The 23915-nt window shown below is 42.1% G+C and overlaps 1 protein-coding gene across 8 annotated transcripts in view; it reads right to left on the minus strand.

Annotated features, from left to right (window-relative positions):
* Positions 1-1814: 1814 nt before the first annotated feature.
* Positions 1815-23915, minus strand: part of LOC119581037 (gamma-aminobutyric acid receptor subunit beta-like) — a 150097-nt gene continuing 127996 nt past the window's right edge. For 3 of the 8 annotated variants that reach the window (XM_037929328.1, XM_037929324.1, XM_037929325.1), the window contains exons 9-11: positions 10566-10700; positions 8141-8170; positions 1815-6825 (exon numbers count right to left, since the gene is read on the minus strand). In XM_037929328.1, the coding sequence (XP_037785256.1) occupies positions 6661-6825; positions 8141-8170; positions 10566-10700 (330 nt within the window). In that variant the 3' untranslated portion in view covers positions 1815-6660. The remainder of the gene's footprint in view (positions 6826-8140; positions 8171-10565; positions 10701-23915) is intronic. The other 5 variants (XM_037929329.1, XM_037929326.1, XM_037929330.1 and 2 more) reach the window with 3 other exon arrangements.

Here is a 23915-nt window from a genome sequence, read left to right on the forward strand (position 1 = left end):
GAGCTCTGCTATCTATTTAAGCAAAATAATCTAACTATAAATATTCGGTTAACTGTGAGAAAGATAAACCGAAGATCCAAATTGGCGTGACTTAAGAACATTCACAAATAATGAGTAAAACAGAAACTCTATCTTGATAGCATCGTCTGCCATAAGGTTACTAGCTTTTCATAATGTGTACATCATATGCCTTCTTACTAGCTTGAGCAATGTGTAAAAACAAAAAACGTTACATGCATGTACAGGCATTTTTTTTCTTTCCCTCTTGTGGAGCCTTCGGCATGCGTCACCTGGGAGATTCGCATTTACCTGCACTAAAACTGTCACCCCACGACTGGCTACAGAAAACGGCGTAAATGTAGGAAAAGAAAGAGCGGAAACTTGTGTATACTGACGGAGGGTGAAAGGCATCAGTGAATGCATGGGATGTGATGAGCGAAATAAACATGCTGCGAAACTGATACTGTGTTGCGGATCGGATTTCGAGGGGGGAGGGTATTAAAAATTTACATGATTGAATGCATGAATGCATGGTCGCATGTCATGCTGATAGTCCTCCTTCTTAATGATTTAGCACAGTGCGGAAGCAGGAGTGAATGGGGGAGTACCAAATTTTCGTGATCTGCAAAGTGTGTGTTTTTCCCCACTAAGACTGGGGTTTGGGGTGGCAGTAATGAGTCTTATGAGGACTAAGAGTGGGGTCTGGGTTCACAGTTGTGAGTCTTATGAGGAGTAAATGCCGGTGGATAACTCGTGGGGTGACGTGAGTGATCAGAACGAGAAGGAAGTGTCAGGAAACAGTGATACGTCTAAGAACGAACACAAAATACACTGGTGTTTAGAAGGCAGCTATGACGTGTAAGTAATACCTCGAGATGACAGTAATAATATTGATGATGATGAGAATGACAATGGCGATGAAACAATCCATTATTATTAACAGTAATAATGAACCTAATAATACAGTAATATAAAAAGTAGTAATAATGTTAATGTTAGAAATCATTAAAAATACATAGTTTGCAGTAATAATATCATTGATAAATAAAAATGCCGTTGATAATAACCAGATAAACTGTACAAATGTTGATAACATAATTGATAATAATAACACTGACAATCAAACTGTTGCTAATGAAACCCAATAAGCACAACAAAATGGACTAGTGAGTAACCAAAGGAAGTAGCGATGACAACAACAGTGAAGACGACTTGACTAGGGATACTGGCGTGAGAAACTGCTCCTATAAGGACAAAGCTCCGACAGAGCGAGAGTGCCATGAAGGTGATGGACAGGAGAAAAAGAAGCCAAGAATCCCCGTGACGATATCCTCCAGTCTCCTTCAAGAAGACACTCGAGTATCGCTGTAGAAGCTTGAAGACCAGGAAATCAAGAAAGGTGTAACAGTGGATCGACGCAGAGAGACGGCAAGGAAGAAGAGAGAGAAAGAAGGGAAGTAGAAGTAGATGTACGCGTAGCATAGGGTGAGAGGACAATGGGGGTGGGGGGCATTTAGCACGTAACGAGAGGAAGAGGAGGAAGTACATGACACCGAGGAAGGAACACAAGGTACATCTGGTGCTGGTGATGATCAGTCTTTTGAGCGATGGGGAACACGGCTACAATGTCTGCATGTGTGGTAGTACAGGTTAGGGTATGTAGGGTAGATGGAACCCGTACTTACGTGACATACTGTACATATATATCTATGAATATATATACATACACACGCATATATATATATATATATATATATATATATATATATATATATATATATATATATATATATATGTATATATATATGTATGTATACATACATATATATACATATATATACATGCATGTATGTATATATGTATAAGTTTATATATCCATACATTTATATATCTTCGGTCATTCAGAGGGAGGCTCAAAACACAAGACCGTTAACACCGTCCCGTAAAACCGAGAATATATCGAAACAATATGAAACACGTCCAAATAAGCTACATTATATAAACGCTGAAAAGATCAGGCGGACTTCCAGCCAGATCTTCCCGTAAACATAGATTGCTACTTCCTCACGCTGGGGGAAATTATCGCCATGTTAACACATTCTAACTTTACCGCGAGTAATAAATCTACTATTCGGAAACATGAGTTGAATTATTGATACCAGTGAAATTGCGTGCGGTGATCCCGTCATACGATCTAAATAAAAATAGCATTATCCCATGTCCTGATATTTATATATATATGTATGTATATAAATCCCGACCACTTGCCTAGAAACATATATATATATTTATCTCGTACTGAATTATACAAGAATGTAGGGATTTTTGCTCCGCATTTCCACAGACTACGGCATCCAACATCTACCAACAGAGAAACATAGGAAGGTCCTGTGTTAAAACAATCGCGTTTTATCTAAATAGTTCACCTTTCTATTCATAACGTCCATAAAATCTATGTAAACACTCAGATCATGATTGCAGGTCTGTTTAATAATAAATATCGATTATTCAAAACCCTATTCATGAAACCGGTAAAGTGCACGGGCATTCATGGTGAGAGATGAGTGGTTAACGTTGATGATTTGACTAGAACTTAATCTCCTACTTCATACCACTTTAAGGAAACGGAACACCCAAGCGCAAGAAGGAGACGGCGAGGGAGGGAGGATGAGTGAATGGAGGAAATGGAGAAGGAGAAAAAGGAGGGGAGAAGGAGGTAAGAAAGGAACAAGGCAGATAAGTAGCCAAAAATAGGAAATAAAGAAGAAAGAAAGAAAGAAAAAAAAAAACAGCCATGAGTGAAATGGAGACGAAGGAAATTTTGAAAGGTCTAACGGGACTATCGCAATGACAAATTCGGATAAAAGAGAATAACGAAAATAAGATAGTAGATGACACAACGAACAAAGCGTAAAGGACGTGAATGAAGCATAGAATGAGGTCGAAGAATAGGAGGATAAACGAGAAAAGAAACGAGAAATCATGCTAGCGATAAAACAAACATTACTCGTAAGGGAAGGGAGAAGGGGACAGTTGAGACAGCAAGTGAGGCTGTGATCGAAGGGGCCACAGATGGTTGACAGAGGTGAAGAAAATCAAGAACTTTTGACCACAAAGAAGTCAACGAAACCGAATGCACAAAATGCTATGAGTTTAAAGTCCCTCACAGACTTCATGGAATAAAGGTTATTTCAGCTTCCATACTCAAACATTTTTTGTATTAATGAACATTTATAGTCTAACAAGATATTGCTAGACATGAACACGAAAACATAATAGAACCATGCAGTAAATAAATTCTACCCTTATCTGTTACTCTATAAGCTATGTACATTTCAGGAGCGCTGACACTGATATCTAGTACAAATTAGGCTTATTTGATAAAAATAAATTCTTGGAAAATTCCTGAATCTGCTGAAAATCTGCTTCAGCCTTGATCACACCAATTGGATTCTATTGACCTATCTTTGGGTGAGCAACTGTATTTATGTAACAACTGTAAAATTTTTCATATGTACATATACACACTTTTATATCTATGTTTAATCCATGGGAATCCTTACAAAAATGTCTAAACAAGATAGGTTTACATTTTAATGTTTTTGATCACAAAATGTAAAACGGAAAAGCATACCTGCCAGCATAAGCAGCGACAGAAGTATATCCTGATGGCCTAGTTTGCGTCGAGTCAGCGTCAGGCAGCGAAGTTACATGTAGAGAAAAAGTGACCGCGTATATCCCGAACTTTCCGCGCCAAGTTATTGAGTTACTTATTGACCAGTAACGCAAAGTACTCTAGTTATTACCATTAGCATATGCTATATATCTTCAAGCGGTACAAAGCGATGAACATATAGGCATGAGGCTTCTTACACACAAACTGTTTACGTTGTGGATGATCACCCACGTGACGCTGGTGTCGAGGCTTGTTGCGGCCGGTCTCTGCTACTGTCTCACAGATTGTACAAAATTCAAGTAAGGCGGAACGAACAGTACTCCAGGTGTGAGGGATTCATTAGCAATACCAAGAGCACCAGAAAGGGTGATTATACACAACGTGGTTATAACCTAGGGCGACATGCTTTTCAGCGTAAACTTGGCGTGTGCGCATGCGCCGAGGGAGGCCCACATGATGTTTGGCTCCAGCTGGGCGTCGCCGCCGTGAGGCACAGGTTCTCCCACGACACTTGACAACTCTGTACACTCAGTGTCCTCAGGCAGAGTAAACTTATATCACAAGACGGGCCTCGGTTTACCAGTCGAGGGCTTCAGTCCACCTTGGCCATGGATATGCTTGCACGGGGTAAGCCAAGCTGCGGTGATGCAGTCCACATGGTGTGCCGCGCCGGGGGGGCCACACAACACTAGAGGTCCATTCCGGCCTTAGTTATTATATCACAAGAAGCACTTCATACGGCAGAGGTCGTCACCCCTACTTCTTCTCCTAGACGTCGGTACTGTTAGCAATGACTTCATGAAATCGTACAAAAGTCATATATTTATATTTATATATATTATACATATTCTCAGTATTAGCAGCTCTCTTGTAATGAATGAATATATTCATTACTGATATTAATAACTTCATACATTTAATATCCTGACATCTTTTTTCACTGAAACTCAGAAATCTACTTATCACATCAAAGAGAATTTACAAAGAATTCTCTTTGGGCCTACAACAGAAAACCACCGTGGGAATACATATGAATGGCTACACGTACTCAGACACACAGCGACTCCGACCCACAGGTCGAAGCCGCGTCGCACACGTCACCATGCGTGAGGAATACTCATGAAAGACATTTCACACGTGTGTGGCGTAAAACATCAAGGCTGCGCTCTTCTTCCGGTCTGGTCTCGGGCTGTGTCGTGCGGCCGCGTCACAACTGTTACGGAGAGCCGCGTCACTTCACGACTGTGGCATCAACCCTACCACTGTCGCGTCACAATGGTGCTGTGACGGGCTCTGGGACTACAACCATTCTTTACGTACGTAAGTCATCATGCCATGACGTCACAAGCAATACTCTGACGTTACATCATTGCCCTGACGTCATCCTACCACCGTAACGTCACAACAATACCGTGAAGTCACATCATTGCTTTGACATCGTCCTGCCGCTGTGACGTCATAGCGCCGCACGGCCCCCGAGGCCAATGGGATGAAGGACGCAGTCTTAATCTCCATGAGGTGAGCATTTAGCGTTTGTACAGAAAAGCTTTAATGATGTGTAGAGGAAAGCATTTAGCCTAGTTCTTGTAAATCAGAAGTATGTTATGATAACCAGAGAATTTATATAAACTATGTTGATCATCCATATAAACTAGTAGGAATTGTCTGATCTGCTATATCCCGGGTTCATGATAAAAAAAGGACCTTATCGGCAATGCTCGGTCCCTGCAATGTATATATATATATATGTATATATGTATTTTTGCATTGTGGGATTCCCGCAGAGAGATATACATTTTTTCATAGCATAGGGTTTTATAAGACCTCCGAGTCGCTGAGTTTGAAGCGAGGAGATATCTTTTTCGAAGGTCTCTAAGTGGTGAGATGAGAAACCCCTGTGTTTTTTATATAATTCATCTAAACCCTGAAAAAGGTCGCTACAACTTGATTATATATATATATATATGTATAACTCATAATAAAGTACAAGGTTACTTCGAGTGGGCTGATTATTATATTTTTATTCCCTCCGATTCTCTCCACGTCACTCTGATTGTTTTCTGACCACTCTTGAGGTTGCCTGGAGTTCGACTACCTATCTCTATCACTCCACCTTCGATCTTGAATCTCACGGATTACTCAACCTTTTGGTCTCTATCTCTGAAGATGCCCTCCGAGCGTCGGTCTTTTATAAAAACCCTTGAAGATCACTCCACCTTGATCTGAACCTTGGACCTTGATTTCTCAGATGTGGAAGGAAGCAGAAGTAAGCGTGGCAACGGGAGATGTTACTCTCTCCAAGTGAACTCAAGGTACTAGGTTGAGAGGCGGAATGCTTTTTTATTTTTTGTTTTTTGTTATTTTTTGTGCGGGGGAGGGGGAGAAGGAGGGAGGGGGAGTTATAGGGTGAGGCAAGGTTGTTGAGGGTGTTATTCTCAGGGGCTTCAGGGATCTATGGAAAGGCGAAGGCTCTAGAGTGTTAAGAGGATAATGGTGGGGAAGGTCGGTGGGGAGGGGCTTTGCATATCTTTTTTAGTCTATTTTAGGATTTGGAGTCCTCTTATTGTTTTTTTTTCTTCTTTTTGCTTTCCCTTTGCTTCTTATCATCTCTCAACCACATTGTATCTCTCCTTTTTAGCTATAATGATAAAGTGATAATGTGCAGGACTGCTAAGGTATGATTATCATTGCATTAATATTATACAGTTACGTGAGAATTTCATTAACCTGAGACGGTCTCGCAGACATAAAAATTGTGAGTAGATCTGAACCAAATCCTTAACCATGTATAATCAACGCAACATCATTATCCCCCCAAAAAAGTAAGATGAAAAATCCTCATATTACAAACGTTCAATACAACAACGAAATGACCAAAGAAAATCAACTTCAACGCTGGCCAACTCAGAATCAAACACATTGACCGAACCAAAGAAGAATGAAAAGTCAATCTTTGTACGATGTTATTTCTAAATCCTCGGTTTTTAACCCTCAGCGTTGTGAAGAATGAGATCTTCGTCAGAGTCGTCGGAGATGTGAAGGTAAATTATCCAGTACATCAGATTAAAACAGACAAAACAGACCGGAAAGACGATCCTGGAGTATTTATCGATGTCAGATGGTGAGCAACCGTACAACTTGTTGAGTCCCTGGAAAGAGACGGGTCAAGGGTCAGTTGCTGGGGCCAAGTCGGAGATCCTCGTCATTACATGTGAATATGTGTCTATAAGAGCATCTTACATACATACTGGGCACTAAACACAGTGCACTGTCAGGCATATCGGTCTGAGATAGTTTTACTCTAGACTCTGAATTAGTTTACTTTGATTTTGATAATGCCATCTCTCATATGCCGACCAGCTCTTTGTGTTTAGTGGATTATCTGTGTGATAACTATTTTAGAATTACAGTATAAATGCTACAAATGCATTTGGTGTATAATTGCAAAGCTAAAATATTTCTATAACTATTAGTATAATTATTTGAGGTAATATTTATTAACATTCTAACTATCGCATTGATTATGTTATAAGCATTAGGATAAAACACGATTTTCCATTAATATTATTGATGATTCACTTACCCTTGCATTTATCCTAAACATTGGCAAAATATGCTATTCTGGATCTCTGTTCATTTATAACACGAGTGAAGGTATAACTTCTTAACAACTTGAACAGAATCTTTCGTACTTGAACAGTTACGAACATGTGCCAGGAACGACGAGTGTATACCTCTCTCTTACCCTTTCTCTCTTCCTTACCTTCTTCTCGCTTCTGTTTTTTTTAACTACTTGCATTCTCTGTTACCATTCTTTCTGACTTGCGCTCATGCATGCACGTGTGCAGGCTCGCTCACAAGAAGGCCTTGATGCAGACCTTTAGAGAATGGATTCACACTACGACCAAGACATACTTTTTTACATCTGTGAAGTACTTAAACGATGTATATAGAAGTAAATATATGAATGCAGTTGACGCACGCATAGTCATACACACATACATCCTCACTAACACACGCACGCACGCGTACGCACACGCACACGCACACGCACACGCACACGCACACGCACACGCACACGCACACACACACATACAGACTTACACAAACACACACATCGTCATCTCTTCATTCTACATGTGCTCTCTTTCACTCTGCGCAGTGAGGCTGAGGTACACCTCCCTCAGGTTGCCAGCATGCACACTTTAGTCATCTTGGACCCGCCGCTCTCAAAGAACCAGCACCTGATTACATTGATTTTATTCCACCTCTTTCTATTCTTTCTCAGTTATATGATGAGGAGTTTCGAGATTATTATGACTTAGGTCCCTCTACAGTCAGCACAGGTCTTCGAGAACGCTGGGTGCAAGTGAGACCGACGCCAGGTCTTTCGCGAGCTGAAAGCCTGGGCTTCTTACAAGCTACACTTAGGGCTACAGCAGACCAAAGAGATATCCAACATACATGTTGTCTCAGCGCGAAATTAGTTGTGATCTGTAAAACAACAAAAGGAAAAAATGATTTTCTGTCATTCTTGTTTCTAAAATATATTAAAAAAACGAGTGTGTCTTCTCCGTGGGTTTAAACCAGAGTAATAAGTAAAAGTTTCTGGCTACACCAAGGTCATGGTGATGATTCAAATATACTCTAAAAAAGAACTTGGCAGCTAGAATTGGGCTAAAACTCGGCAAGTCATTAATTCCTAGAAGCGCATTACAGGTTCTTGTAGCCACTAGTGCTGACTACCTAAATGCATTCCATCTCGGTCAAAGTAGACAAGATTATAACTAGCATGGACTGTGGGTATGTGATTTCTTTGTACTTTGTATTAAGGAATTATGAATGCTACCTATGCTAGCAGAGGCAAGACAATCCTGTAATGAGAGATCTTGGGCTAGCAGACTCAAGTAGCTGCGGAATTACAACATGATGCACATTCTTTATTGAAATAGCAGGTAACGAATGCCTGATAATCATCTTATGCCTTAAGATCAAGATGCTGAGTACAGGATGCCGGCATGAGACTGGCAGTTGCACATGCAAAAAATAAGAAACGAAAAAAGTCAATTGTATTTACATTATGCACATGGTTTCATGATGCTTCAGAAGCAAATACTTTTTTTTTTAAAATTTCTTGAACAGTATAGAACTGTTGGTAAGGAGAGGCATCTGGTTCTTGTAGACTGATGTAGTAAATTCAGCATCTTGCCTAAACATTTCAGTAAATATCTTGACCGAGTAAGACAAGATTGCTCTGTGGCGCTTCTTAAACTCTTTCTTAAGTAGTAAAACGGTGTGTGTACATGGACGATTTTTGCCCCTGGCTCTTTGCCTATTAAGCGTAGAGCTCGGGTAAGTGTAAGTAGTGGATCTTATCTACTTTTATTTGTCACAACTTTGAAAACTTATATTCATTTGTTAAAGTTGCTCTTAGTTGTTTACAGAAACATACAAAATTACAGAATTGATAAAGCTTAAGAAAGGCTTTAGTATATATTATCAAAAAGATAGTCTGAACTCGGTTACAGGAGAGAAAGATTTTGAAGATTTTGGAGGAGTCGAAAGCTAATACATTCTCGCCATCATCTTACTGTACAGGAGTATCTCTAGGGTCGTGAGGCAGCCAAGACGAAGGCAGATCAGGTCATCCTCAAGGGTAGGGGGGAGGAGGGGGGCGAAGACAGCCAAGTCGAGGGGACTTTATCCAGGATTTTTGGAGACATTTATCCTAAATATTGGGAATGGAGAGTTCATGGAGCGGACGGGTTATGGGGTCAAATTAACCTTGAATCGTGCTGCATCCTTTGAAAGGATAGGAGGGGACGGGACGGGGTCATCTCAGGTCGAATAGTCGCTAAAAGGAGAAACATTGGAGGGCAAAAATAATCAAATTTCACGGGGCATCAAAGTCGAGAAGGCGCGGCATAGGGGCAGCGGGGGATGGTGGGGCAAAGAGAGGAGAAAAGTTGGTAAATAAACGTCAATTTCTTCTAACGTTGACTCACGCCTAAAGGAGTTGTGTCAGAAACGTTTGGTGGCGGCGGGAAGGGTGGGAGGGAATGGTATAGTTGAGTAGGGGTTCAGCAGTAGCTGGTAGGTAAACAGGCAAGTTTGTACGCTTTCCTGAACACAGTACTTAGTAAGGAAAGGGATGACTGGAGGGGACAGAGGCAAGGATGAGTGGCAAGATAGGAATAAACAGGATTTTGGTTTAGATTTTCAAAGGATGTACAATCCGAAGTTACAGGCGGGATGTCGAAGTGAAAAGGATGAGGGAAATACTGAAGTATGATGCTAAGAGGTTATAGAGGTGGGGCATGGGTCCAGTGACAGGTCACTGGCTGGGCACAGAGCACACTTGGGCACGCTTCTGGTAGAGGTATAGATAGAAAGGCAGAAGAAAAGACAGAAAAGAGTTTAACGGACAGGTAGAGATAGAGGTAAACACATACAAAAAATATATATAAAGATATCTTGACAGATAGAAAGACAGATAGAATTTAGATAGGTAGATAGACAAATAGGTAGAGCGAAAACGAGAGAGAGAGAGAGAGAGAGAGAGAGAGAGAGAGAGAGAGAGAGAGAGAGAGAGAGAGAGAGAGAGAGATTCTTAGATTGTGGACAGTAAATAGAAGGCGATGAAGTATACCCAGAATGTCAAATGGACAGGGAAGGAGGGAACAGGACACTACATCCCTACGATAATAGGGGAGAGCAAAAGGCAAAGGCTACAGTCCTACTACAAGGGTACTGACCAGATACAGTGAGGAGGAAAGGGTAGGAGGGAACTCGTCCTAATGTACAGGTTGGGGAGGATAGAGGGATGGGAAAAGAGAGAAGCGAGGTGTTGCAAAACCCTGTAAGGGGAGAGATAAGCAGGTTACTGTACCTTGTTGATGTCCTTATGTGGCAACAAGTTAGCAATGGGAGGTGGGGCTTCCTCGTCTGCCCTCCCGTTGATGGTGTTCTCAAGGGTGCCACCTTTGGAGTGGGTCTTCGGATCGTGAAGCTTATACCGGACCTCCTGGAACAATGAGCGACTTACGACCGGGCCAGGAATAGCTACTTGGCTTTGACTCTTGCTCATGGGGTTATCCATGACCCAGAGCGGATTACAGCGCCTGTGCTGTAAGATGATTCTACGCTAATTACACTCTATACCGACTACGGTCTATGTCAGTTATATCATACGTCAGAGAAAAGGAGCATGCTTTTGACATTATCCACGTATAAATGCATAATGATCATAAACAAGAAAGTTTATTATTAGACCTAATGAAAGGCTCTGGAGTGCAAATGATAGTGATAAATTGTGTGGAACCCAAATGGGACTGGAAAACAATTTATGAAGCCCATTCATACGTGCGTGTGGCATTTTACATCTACCTCTCTCATAATTCTTTATTTTCCTTCAGTTACTGTGCCTCATTGAGTATCTGGTGCTTCGTGCGATATAGTGCCAGGAATACTCTGCAGCTGATATTCGTCCACTGCAATGCATTGTGCTTCGTGATCTTCGCATTATATAGAAAGAGTTTGGTGCTTTAAAAAGGTGCATTGTCGGGTACTATAAGGTGATTTTTTATATACTGTATAGTGCATAACGTATGGAAATGTGTGATACAGTTTCAGATTCTATGCAGATAGGTATAATTCGGAACATGAGCAATGTTTATACAAAAGGTAAGAAGGAAGTTGTTGTAGATAGTTATCCCTAGTTGTTCCCAATAAAAAGAAACAAAATGCCTACATAAAGTTACCCATACAATGCTACCACTTGCACCTTTGCGTCAGCATACACAACATGTAACTTTAAACCTCATAAGTCAAGATAGATAGATAGATAGATAGGTAAAGCCTCTTTGTTCACGATAGAATACTGGAAAACCGACCACACCGACTGCTCAGTTAGAGTAGCAGATAACCTTGCCTGTGTTTTCCTTTAAATGCATAGAAATTCCTGACAGTAATTCCTCTCCCCTTTGGTCCCATCTGGAAACCGCTTGTCTGTAGGTCCTTTCTCAACATTTAGTAGTGTGTTTTTAGCTTCTCTCTCACCTGGTGATTCGTACTGCTACACACTCGACGTAGTGTGATAATCGTCCTTCCCCCACAACATGAATTTTTCCTCGTGGGGAAATTGATAATGTCTCTCCATCTTCGTGTGCCTTCCCCTTCCCCCCTGCTCCCTCTCTTTAACCTACCACAGGTGTACCTCTTCAGCGATATGCCTCTGCAACTTTTTTCTGTATTCCTTCATCATAAAATGGCTTAGAGATATTAGAGGAGAAAGGATGATGAAAAACAGCTCAGTAAGACAGAATGATATCGTGTGTTTCCAGGAATTTTATTCCGAAATGCCAATCTCTTTGTTGTTATCAGGTTTTCATTTCGTGTTAGACAGAGAAAACATTGCAAAAGAACCTCCCGCTCTTATCACCTTCATCCTGTTAACAATATTCCTCCCAAAATCAAATAAGAAGGTCTCCACGTCCTCCATAACTACGAGGCAACTCATAACTGTTCTCTCTCCCTCCCTCCGTGTGACCCAGTAATACTACTCGAGGTAAGTTAAAGGTAAGCGACCCTTTGTAGAGAGGTTGGGGACGATCGTTGCGAGGCGGCGTTCCAGATGCTTCCGCGGCCGTAGCTTCGGAAAATTGTTTATTACGACGATTTCATTTTTGTGAAGCGGATGGGAAAGGACAACGATGTCATCCTAAACGGTCCCCCGGAATATTGCGTCCCTCTGGCTACGTTACACAGGGCGACGAGGTATGGCCGCCGGTGTTGACGACGTTTGATGAATCCCCAATCCAATTCTCTTGTATCTCTCTTGCCAGCTGGGTTGACTTAGTGGCGAGGGGAACCGGGGTCACGAATTGACCAACGTATACGAGGCATATTTATATTTTTTTATTTAACGAAAAATGCAATTTTCTCTGTCCGGTTCGCTTTCTCTCTCTTTGTTCTCTGTTTGTCGCTGTCTCTGTCTTCGTGCGCTTGTCTTTCTGTCTGTTTGCATCTCCCTCTCTCTCCTTCTTCTCCCTACCCTTTCTCCCTCCCTCCCTCCATCTCCATCTCTCTCTTTATATTTGTCCTTTGTCATTAAGCAAATAAGTTCGACCGCTGTCAGTTCGAAATTCAGAGAAAAGCAAAATCGAAGCGAAACGGTAGCGCAGGCAGGAAAGGGTGAGGGGGAGAGAAGAGGGAGGACAGGGCAGGCGGACACGTAATGTCAATATAAAGGGGAATCGGGAAAGAGTAGTTTGAAGTTAAACAAAGCCATTATTTGAATAGCGGACACGTGGAAGGGTCGGCGGCAGTGTGCGAAAAAAAAAGAAAAATGACGGGAGATAGGGATGGAGATAAGCAAGTAAAGGTGAACAAAGGAGAAGAAAGGAAGAAAGAAAGAAAGAAAAGAAGGAAGGAAGAAACCAAGAAAAAATTGAGAAATAAATAAATAAATAAATAAAGAAGAAGAAAAGAGATGAAGAAGAGATGGACAGATTGGTAGATGGACATGTAAATATGTGCCTATCTGTCTCTATCAGAGACAGATAGACAATATATATATAATAAAGACAATATATATATATAATAAAGACAATATATATATAATAAAGAGAGACTTAAACAACGAAGAATTTGTTTGACATCTAAAGGAAGAATTCACGTAAACTATCATTACTATAGACGGCTACCTTCGGCGCTCGAAATCGCGGTGCAGCAGGTAGGTGGACGAAGGAAAGGGGCAGAGAGAGAGAGAGGGGGGGGGGGTAGGTGGAGGGGGGATGTAAGAAAGGGAAAAGGGAGTTGGGAAGGGCAAGGAATTTAGGAGGAGTGGGGACTCACAGGGAGGAATGGGGAGCTTGGGAGGAGAAAGGAGTTCAGCTTCCTGGAGAGGCTGAGTCGAGGATGTTACAAGTGTACACTCCTCTCCCCGGGCGATCCATGCCGCGTTGTCATGGTAACCTCCCAGGGCAACCACCGGGAGGATGCCAGGCCCCGCCCACCCTCACCTCAGGGGTTTATGCAGATCGCGCTGCTGGACCTGTGTGAAATTTCCCCCAACTAACAAGCCGGCTGCACTTCTCCCGCGGCCACTCCACTCGGGCCGCCCCCTCTCCTCCGCCGTGCGCTGCCCGCCCTCTCTCCAGCGCCTGCCCGATACGCTAAGTCGGGGCCTCTTGCCTCTGGCCGCCCAATACGGCCGCCCACGCGCGCTCAACTACGCAATGTGCCATTCTGGTCTCCGCCAGGGTAATGCAATTTCCCGTCGAACCCGCCATGAAACGCGCAAACATATGAACGGTAAAAGAGATGCATAACGTATATAGATATTTCATATGAAGTACAAATACACATATAGAATGGTAAAAATAATATTGTTATTAGTACTGATGCTGTTAGCAATAGTAATCATAATGCTAACAACCGTGAATAACATTTTCCTTTGTTTCTGAATTATATATTATGCCCTATATTTAATTTCGACAACAATGCATTGTTATCGGCAGCGGCAGCGTGAAGCTGCGAGTTAGCAATGTTTTAGCGACATGATTTGTGTGTAACGATAAAGGACTTGCCAACGTCATTAAAATTTCCGACGTCGACAGTTTACTCTTTCTTTTATTTTCCGGTTTTTGATATTTCTATTTTTATTATTATTGCTATTTTCATCGTTTTCAAACTGAATCGTTAGTCTTCATATGTGAGAGTTTGTTGTTTTGTCTGTTTCCTAGCTTACCCATTTATTTATCCGCTCGCCCGACTCTTTGCCCATTCGTCTATCTGTCTGCTTCATTTGCTCCTCTCTCTCGCTTTCTTACTCTCTCTTTCTCTTTTTTTCTGTTTCTCCATTTCCTCTCTTCCTTCCTGCTACCCCTCTCCCTCTCTCTTTCCTTCCCCTTTCTTCCTTTCTTTCTTTCTCCTTCTCTCCCTCCCTCCCTCTCTCTTTCTTGATGAAGGGAGGCGAGTCGGAGAGAATCCCGCGAAGACAGTGAAGGAGAAGGTCTAGTCAGAGATGAATGTTTGATGCTTCATTTCTCCGTCCGTGGGTGTCTAAACGAAGGGCGGGGACGAGCAGGAAGGAAGGAGGCAGGAAGGGCGAAGGCGCCTTTCACGTAGGTACACACGGGTACAGATACAAATATATAGAAATACACACGTACTGTCGCCCACGTAGAGATATGCGCACCCACAAACACACACACACATACACACACACACCACACACACACACACACACACACACACACACACACACACACACACACACACACACACACACACACACACACACACACACACACACACACACACACACACACACACACACACACACACACACACGCACACACACAACACACACCACACACACACACACACACACAGCTCATACACATGGATGGAACCACGAAAGAGCGACCTTTCCCTCCTTTGGCTCTCTCCCCTCCCCCTGCAGCCGCCTATCCTCAGCCGGAGAATCTCTGAGACAACAACATTCCGGTGCCTGGCTTGACATCTTGCTGGACCCCACCCTGGAATGCTCTCTCCCTCCCCTCCCTCTTGTTTTGAGACATACCATCTCGAGGGTCTTACCTGCCCGCACCTGCGCTGGATTGCTTCACTAGTTCCTTCCTGTGCTCGGCCTTGCCAAATCGAGGCCCCCTTCGGCTGTTGTATTCTTGACATTATCATTTGCAATGTGATTTTTTATTACCTTTAAAGCCCAATTACTGATGGTTTTTATCCCCCCCAAAATCCAGTCCGCAATTGTCCTTAAAAGAAGCACATCTAGTTATTTGTCCTCTTTATCTGAATCGATATCCACTTACTCTTATTAACAACATTATAACTTGAGCACGGTCCTCTATTTCTTCATATGACCCACTTCCCAGGAGTTGCCTATCCACCCCCGCCCCCTGCCCACTTGACCTACCAGAGGCCTCCCATGCACGCCGCCAGGAAAGTGATTATTGAAACTCAGAAGCATTCCTGCCATGGTTGGGGGAAGTGGAGACATCTGGCCTGCGATGCGACCTTCGACAACTCTCCCCCTCCTTTGCCTCTCTCTATATGTCCGCTACACGTGCGCATTTGCCTCTCTGTCTCTGTTCTTCTGTCTGTGTCTGTGTTTGTGTTTGTCTTTCTGATCTCTGTTTCTGTGTCTATCTGTCTCTGACTCTCTGTCTCTCTCTCTCTCTCTCTGTCTCTCTCTCTCTCTCTCTCTCTCTCTCTCTCTCTCTCTCTCTCTCTCTCTCTCTCTCTTCTCTCCCTCACCCTTTCCTTTTCCTTCTCCCTCTTCCTCTCCATCTCCCTGTCTCTGTCCTCCCCCCCTCCTCCCTTTCTCTCTCTCTCCTTCGTCTTCTTATGGCTGCCCAACACGCTTATAATTCGAGTCCTCAATCCATCTGCTTTATACCTCCCATCCCCGCCTCCGATACTTTAATATTCCTCTATAACCCCCATTCTTTAGGCTTACCAGTTGATGCTTCCTCGCCTGGCTTCCATCACCTACAATTTTGATGACGCTGCCGGTGTATGGAGTACGTGGTTTCAGGGTAGGCGGGTGGGAGAAGGAGGAGGTGGGAAGGGGGGTTAGTAGGGGATTAGGGTGGGAGAAAAAAAGGCAGGAGTGATCGTAAGTTGTGGTGGCGGAAGTAGGGATGGTTGTATTAGCTGTGCTTATTAGTAGTAGGGGTATTAGAAGTGGTTGCGGTAGTAATTGTAGTAGCTGGCGTAAGAGTCTGTGTTTTGAATGGTGTAGCGCGTGAGAAAGACAGAGAAATATGAAGAGAGATAGGTAAAGGAGAAGAGAAGAGAAACGACTAAAAGAGAAGATAAGCGAGAAGAGAAGAGAAGAGAAACGACTAAAAGAGAAGATAAGCGAGAAGAGAAGAGAAGAAAAAAGACTAAAAGAGAAGATAAGCGAGAGGAGAAGAGAAAATGCTAAAAGAGAAGATAAAAGAGAAGAGAGGAGAAGAAAAGAGACCAGAAGAGAAGAGATGATAAGAAAAGCGAAGAAAATAGAATAAAGTAGGTTAGAATAGAAGAGAAGAGTATCGTTAAAAGTCCGCCTGCTATTGGGACATTTTTTTTCCTCACACTGGCACGAAAGAAATTACACTGACCTTTTCCGTCATTCAGAATAACACAGCATAAAGTGAATCTCAAATTCACATCCCTAACTAAGGTATTAACGAGACGCCCGCTGGAATTCAATTTTAGTTCCAAGAATAAACTACACCAAAATGAAAGCCTTTGTACAGACTTTTATTTTTCCTTTTGCGAAAATAAAATGATGAGAGGAAAATGGAAAAAAAAGAAGTCTAGTGGCTTGGATAATGTGCGCGATGTGTGTGCCAAAGGAGGGCTTTAAGAGGAAAAAAAGAGAGAAAGGGAGGAAGGAAGAATAAAAGAAAGGAAGGAAGAATAAAAGAAAGGAAGGAAGAAAGAAAGAAAAGAAGGAAAAAAATAAGAAAGAAAGAAAGAAAGAAGGCGAAGGGGAAGGAGGAGAAGGAGAGGAGAAGGAGGTGAAGAAGCAGAAGGAGGAAGAGGAGGAGAAGGGGAAGGAGAAGGAGGAGAAGAAGAAGAAGAAGAAGGAGGAGGAGGAGGAGAAGAAGAGAGAGAGAACGACACAGTGAGAGAAAGAAAGACAGAGAGAGAAAGGTAAATGACGGCATCTAAACCGAAAAAAACCGTAGAATTCGCGGTTACCATCTGAAGGGGAAGCTGACGACCAAGGATACGCGGACTGATTTTCGATGAGGAAATTTCTATAGCGAAAACTTGGAAAACTCTCTCTCTCTCTCTCTTTCTCTTGCTATCTCTCTCTCTCTCTCTCTTTCTTTCTTTCTTTTCTCTCTGCCTCTTTCTGTTTCTCTCTCTCTCTCTCTCTTTCTCTCTCTCTCTCTCTCTCTCTCTCTCTCTCTCTCTCTCTCTCTCTCTCTTCTCTGCTTCTCTGCTTCTCTCTGTCTCTTTCTAATTTTCTCTCCCTTCTTTTCCCTAGTCTTCTCTTCTCTTCTCTCCTCCCTCTCTCTCTTTCTCTTCGACTGGCGTAAGATAAATGGGTAATATCTCGGGTGGAAGATAAAATGAAGATCGAGGTTGGAAACTGCGATGACGTCATTGGAGGTAATGTGTCATTGGAGGCTCGAGAAGCAGGTAAGAGAGAATAAAAAAAGTGTGATGAAGAACGAAAAGAATCCTATAATGATGACGGTCCTGCGGCGACCCTCCTACTGCTCGCAGCAAGCACAGGGACTCGCCTCTCCTACGAAACGCTGGCATCTTCTCAGCAATTTTAACATTACGTTTCTACGAAGGAGTTGCTACAAACACGCTCTCTCTCTCTTTTTTTTTCTCTCTCTCTCTCTATGTACAGACACACACACACACACACACACACATATATAAATATACACACACGATATCAGCAATATGGGTTCACCAAGTCCATCACCTCAATAAAAAATGACAAAAATAAAATAAAGTAAAAAAAAAAGTCCGCGGGATCAGCCACAACACCTCCACAACAAGATCATCACCCTGAGGAGGCCCCCGCCGCAAGAAGGTCATCACCACAACAAGTCCGGCGTCACAACAAAGCCATCACCACAATAGAACCGCGGGAGACTGCAGGAGAAGGTCCATGCTAGAATAATGGTGCCATTTGCAGTCGCGACGGGGAACGGCGGTCGGACAGCGCTGTTGAGTCTGGTGGGGGAAGGGAGGAGAGGGAAAGGAGGGAGAAGAGAGGGGAGGGAGAGGGGAGGGAGGGAAAGGGAAAGGAGGGAGAGGGAAGGGAGGAAGAAGCAAGGGGAGGGAGAGGGAGGGGCTGAGGTGGGGGGGTTGAAACTAGGGATGGGGAGGGGGTGAGTGGAAATGGGCAAGAAAGGGAAATGGGAAAATGGGAAAATATATGGGTTCGAGGGAAGAAAGGAGGGGAGTAGCGGGGTTATTGGATTCTCTTTTGAGCACTGTGGCCTGGAGACGGTAAAAGTGGGGGTGACGAGAGGAGAGAAGAGAAGAGGAGGGAAGAGAAGAGAAGAAAAGATAGAAGAGATAATACCAAAAGGCAAGTAAAGTAGGAATGAATATAAAAATAGTTAGAGAGAGAAAGGACGAAGAAAACTCAGAAGACGCAGACAGAAAATGGGATATCGTTGTAATGAAAAAGGTATGTCTTTCCTAATTTAATGAAAATGATCAGCCGACGATGTGGATGAGTAATGGGAACCTCATTAAACTTCAGTATCGACTAAATGGAAGACGATAAGTTTATAAAAAAAAAGCGAAAGTCCGAAAGTAAATAAAACGAACAAAAGAAAGAAAGAAAGAAAGAAAGAAAAGACCAATAGAGATAACAGCCGAGAGGCAAGAGCACATCGAAAGTGCAAAACAAACGAGAAACGCTAGAAAACAAATAAAGTTAGTCTTTACGCATGATACATAGATACGAGTAGAGACATTCTTTAAATAAAATGCATCCCCGCAAACATCTCGTCCTTAACAGCAACCGATTATCATGGCTCTGCATCACAGTTATGGCAGCGTGGCAGTTTTGCGGCATTAAAATGTCCCTCTATTAGCCTTATAACGTTCAAGCAGTTTTATAGATGGCGTCTCCTCAAAGGATGACGTCACTGTCTTCGCTGGAGTGGTCTGGTCTTTATATTTTTTTTCTAAATTTCTTCTTCCTTTTCACAGTATCATTATTGATAAAAATATAATCCTTATCATTGTCACTGTTGTTTTAGTATCATTATTATCATTCCTATAAATTTATCATCGTTCTCAGATTGAATGGCACACTGTAGAGGTATTGACAGAATTAATAATCAACCTCTTTAGTCTCTATTTGGACGGAAACAAAAGACGAACAAACGAAAGTAAAAATAATATAAAAATAGATGGATAATTCATTAGTAAAGAATGAAGGGAAGATAACTTAGAGAGAGAGAGAGAGAGAGAGAGAGAGAGAGAGAGAGAGAGAGAGAGAGAGAGAGAGAGAGAGAGAGAGAGAGAGAGAGAGAGAGAGAGAGAGAAGAGAGAGAAAAAGGCGGCAAAATTCCAAATGAAGTGGGTTGGAAAGGGTTTAAAATCTTTATTCAAAGAGATAAATGAATTTACATCTCGTTGCCTGCAAAACCTCGCACTGGCGAAGAAATTTTGTGTGATCTTACTAGAATTGAGGATTCTGAAAGGCGAGCATTTTTTTTTTTAAGAAATTGAGGAAATACAAGCAAATGAAGAAAAAGAAAGGGAAGAAAACAACAACAAAAAAGGTGAAATACAACAATATTTTTTGGAAATAAATCCGAGAAAAAACAGGAAAAGAAGAACAAAACGTGCGAAGAGGTGATATAACTGAGATGAGAAGATATAGAGGAAACATACTGTGTATCATATAGACAATAACAATGCATCTATGATAATAAAAAATGAAATAAAGAAAGCGGAGACTATCATTAAAGGTGATACCAAGTACCTATATGAAGTTTTCGTCTCGCCTGAACGGAGGCAGAAACTTTTAGGCTGATCCTACTTCAACTTCGAGAACTCTGCCGAACGAACTCATATAAAATTAAGAAAAAGAGAGAGAAAGAGAGGGAAAAGAGGGGAACAAGACGGAGGTGAGAATGCTCAGATGTTCATAACGACCGAAACATCGACAAGAAGAGACGGCCAGCCCTGTGACACCCCAAGGCGAAAGAAAGTTAAAAAGAAAAAGAAAAAAAAAGAAGAAAAGAAAGAGAGAGAGCGAGAGAGAGAGAGAGAGAGAGAGAGAGAGAGAGAGAGAGAGAGAGAGAGAGAGAGAGAGAGAGAGAGAGAGAGAGAGAGAGAGAGAGAGAGAGAGAGAGAGAGAGAGAGACACGGAGAAATATTTGAAAGCATCGAAAGTATTCTGGGCAGATGGGAGGAGACAAAAGTTCGCGGCGTCGTTGTGAGAAGACAGAGTTTGAGGTTTGCTAACTTCCTGCTCTTCGTGGCGAGGGGAGGCAAAGTTACCTGCTTGGTGGCCGAATGCGAGGGGAATGGCGGGCGAGGGGAACGGCGGGCGAGGGGAACGGTGAGCGAAGGGAACGGCGGGCGAGGGGAACGGCGGGCGAGGGGATGGGGGGGGGGGGTGGAGGTTGAAAGTGTGAGAGCGGAGGAGGAACCAGGAATAAGAGAACCAGGAGGGAAGAAGGGAGAGAAAATTTCGTATATATAGATATATATTATATATATATATATATATATATATATATATATATATATATATATATATATATATATATATATATATACATATATATACATTATTATATATATATATATATATATTATATATATATATATATATATATATAATAATATATATATATATAATATAATATATATATATGTATTATATATATATATATATATATATATATTATATATATATATATATATATATATATATATATATATATATATTATAGTATTATATATATATATATATATATATATATATATAATATATATATATATATATATATATTATATATATATATATAATATATATATGCATATATATAATATATATATTCACACACACACACACACGTACAACACACACCTATATATATATGTATATATATATATATATATATATATATATATATATATATATATATATATATATATATATGTATATATATATAATATATATATATATATATATATATATATAATATATATATATATATATATATATATACAGAGAGAGAGAGAGAGAGAGAGAGAGAGAGAGAGAGAGAGAAAGAGAGAGGGATTCTTACCAATATACGTGGCTCAAAACGATACCCTTGAAAGTTTACAAAACTTAAAAGTTTCGAGATCCATTGAATGAAAAAAAGAAGAAAAAAAAATGTAAATTGACCCAATGAAGTTTTTTTTAAGAAGGTACAGAGAGAGAATCGTAATTAACGACTTCTTGTATAAAAAAGAAAAGAAATCCCTTTATACGATCATTCAGAAAAAGCTCCCCCACCCAAAAAAAGAAAAGAAAAAAAAAGGCAAAAAAATCTATCATTTTGCAATTTACTGGTAATATTTGCACTAACCGACGAGGCCCCGAAGCGAATTAAAACCAGCCATCGGGTTTCGCTGATTCTTAAGGAAAATTCCAAATGAAGAAGCCGGCAGTTGGTTACCTGAGCGAAGAAAGTAATTATGATCTTGTAAGCACCCGACCTCCGCCTCGGGGGAGAAAGGGGGTGAGGGAGGAGGTGGAGGGGGAGGTGGAAGGGAGGAGGTGGAAGGGAGGAGGTGGAAGGGAGGAGGTGGAGGGTGAGGTGGAAGGGAGGAGGTGGAAGGGAGGAGGTGGAAGGGAGGAGGTGGAAGGGAGCAGGTGGAAGGGAGGAGGTGGAAGGGAGGAGGTGGAGGGTGAGGAGGGGAAGGGAGGAGGTGGAAGGGAGGAGGTGGAAGGGAGGAGGTGGAAGGGAGGAGGTGGAGGGGGAGGTGGAAGGGAGGAGGTGGAAGGGAGGGGTGGAAGGGAGGAGCTGGAAGGGAGGAGGTAAGGGAGGAAGTGGAAGGGAGAAGGTGGAGGAGCAAGTAAGGGAGAGGGAATGAGGGTAAGTAGGTGGAAGTGGGAGCAGGGGATTAGAGGATGGGGTGGGGAAGGGGTTGTTGGGGGATAAAGGGGGGGGGGAAGCAGGGGGTAAAGGGTTAGAGGGGATGTGGTGGGGAAGCGGATGGGAAGGCTGATATGGTTGTAAGGGCATGAGGGAGAGTGAGGGAGATGGGGCGTGGGTGGGGAGGAGAGGAGGGAGGTAGGGACGTGCGTAGGAAAGGGGGGGGGAGGGGTGCAGGCGGGGAGGGAGTTTGGGGGAGAAGGGGGAGGGAAACTCTTTTCCGAAGAGATCAAAGTAAAGTTCGAAAGCGTGCATATTCTTCCCTACGAACTTGTTCCCGCCGCTGACACTGTAATTATAATCTAATAAAAAAAGGAAAAGAAACTCGATTCTTAAGCAAACATTCATCTTCAACGCATTTTTTTTCTCTCTCTCTTCGTTATTTCCCAAAGTCAGATCTGATTAAAAGTTCGCGAAGATGAGAAAAAAATAAAGAGAGAGAGAGAGCGAGAGAGAGAGAGAGAGAGAGAGAGAGAGAGAGAGAGAGAGAGAGAGAGAGAGAGAGAGAGAGAGAGAGAGAGAGAGAGAGAGAGAGAGAGAGAGAGAGAGAGAGAGAAGAAGAAGAAGCTGGAGAAAATTGGAGGGAATTTACCGTAACTGAAGAAGCACGATTTCCGCAGAGCTTTTCTTCAATGTGCTTATCCGTTTTTCGACTTGTCGCTCGCCGTTTTATTCCTCTCTTCCTCTCTTCGCCCTTTTCTTCCCTTCTCTTTTCGCATTTTCCCTCTCTTTCTCTCTCCGTTTTACATCCTTTCTTTTTCTCTTTGCTTTCCTTCCTCTCTTTCTCTATGCCTCTTCCTCTCCTCATTCTAGATTTCGGTCTTCCTCCGCCTTCACTTCTTTCCTTCCCCTTCCTATTTTCTCTTCTTTCTGTGTATTAATTCATTCTTTCTCTCCTCTTATCTATTTCTTCATTCTCTCAGTCTCCTCATTCAACATTTATTCTTCCCTCTTTAATTCCTTTTCCTACTTTTTTTTTCTCTGTATTTCATTCTTTCTCCCTCTCCCTTTGTCTTCGGTCTCCCTCCTATGCCTCTTTCTATCCTCATTTTAACTATCCTGTACTAACTTTTTCCCTTTCTTTTCCCTATTTCTCTCTGTCTTTCATTTGCTTTATGACCTATTTCCCCTTCGTTCTACCTTCCTAATTCTGCCTCGGTTTTACTTCCCAATTCCTTATTTTCATTTTCCATTTTATTTCTCTCACTCCTATTTTTGCTCTCTTTTACCCTCCATCCTCCTTCTGTTTTCTATATTTGAATTCTTTCTCTTTACCTTCTTACTCTTCCCCTTTCTCTCCCTCCCACTGTCTGTTTCTCGATTCTACTTCCCGCCTTCTACCTACCTATTTTTCTTTTCTCCATTCCTTCAATCCGAGACTTTTCTCTTCCCTTTCCCTAATTTTCCCACTTCGTTCTCTGCGTACTCCCTTCTCTCTTCTTCTCTTCCCCCTGTCTTTTCTCTCATTCTACCTCCTATCTCTCCTACTTTACTTTCTTTCGCTCAACCTTTTACTGTCCTGTATTTTTTTTTCTTCGTTCTACCTTCCAGTTTGTCCTACTTTGCTCCCT

This window comes from Penaeus monodon, chromosome 14, assembly GCF_015228065.2.
Source record: "Penaeus monodon isolate SGIC_2016 chromosome 14, NSTDA_Pmon_1, whole genome shotgun sequence".
NCBI lineage: Eukaryota > Metazoa > Arthropoda > Malacostraca > Decapoda > Penaeidae > Penaeus > Penaeus monodon.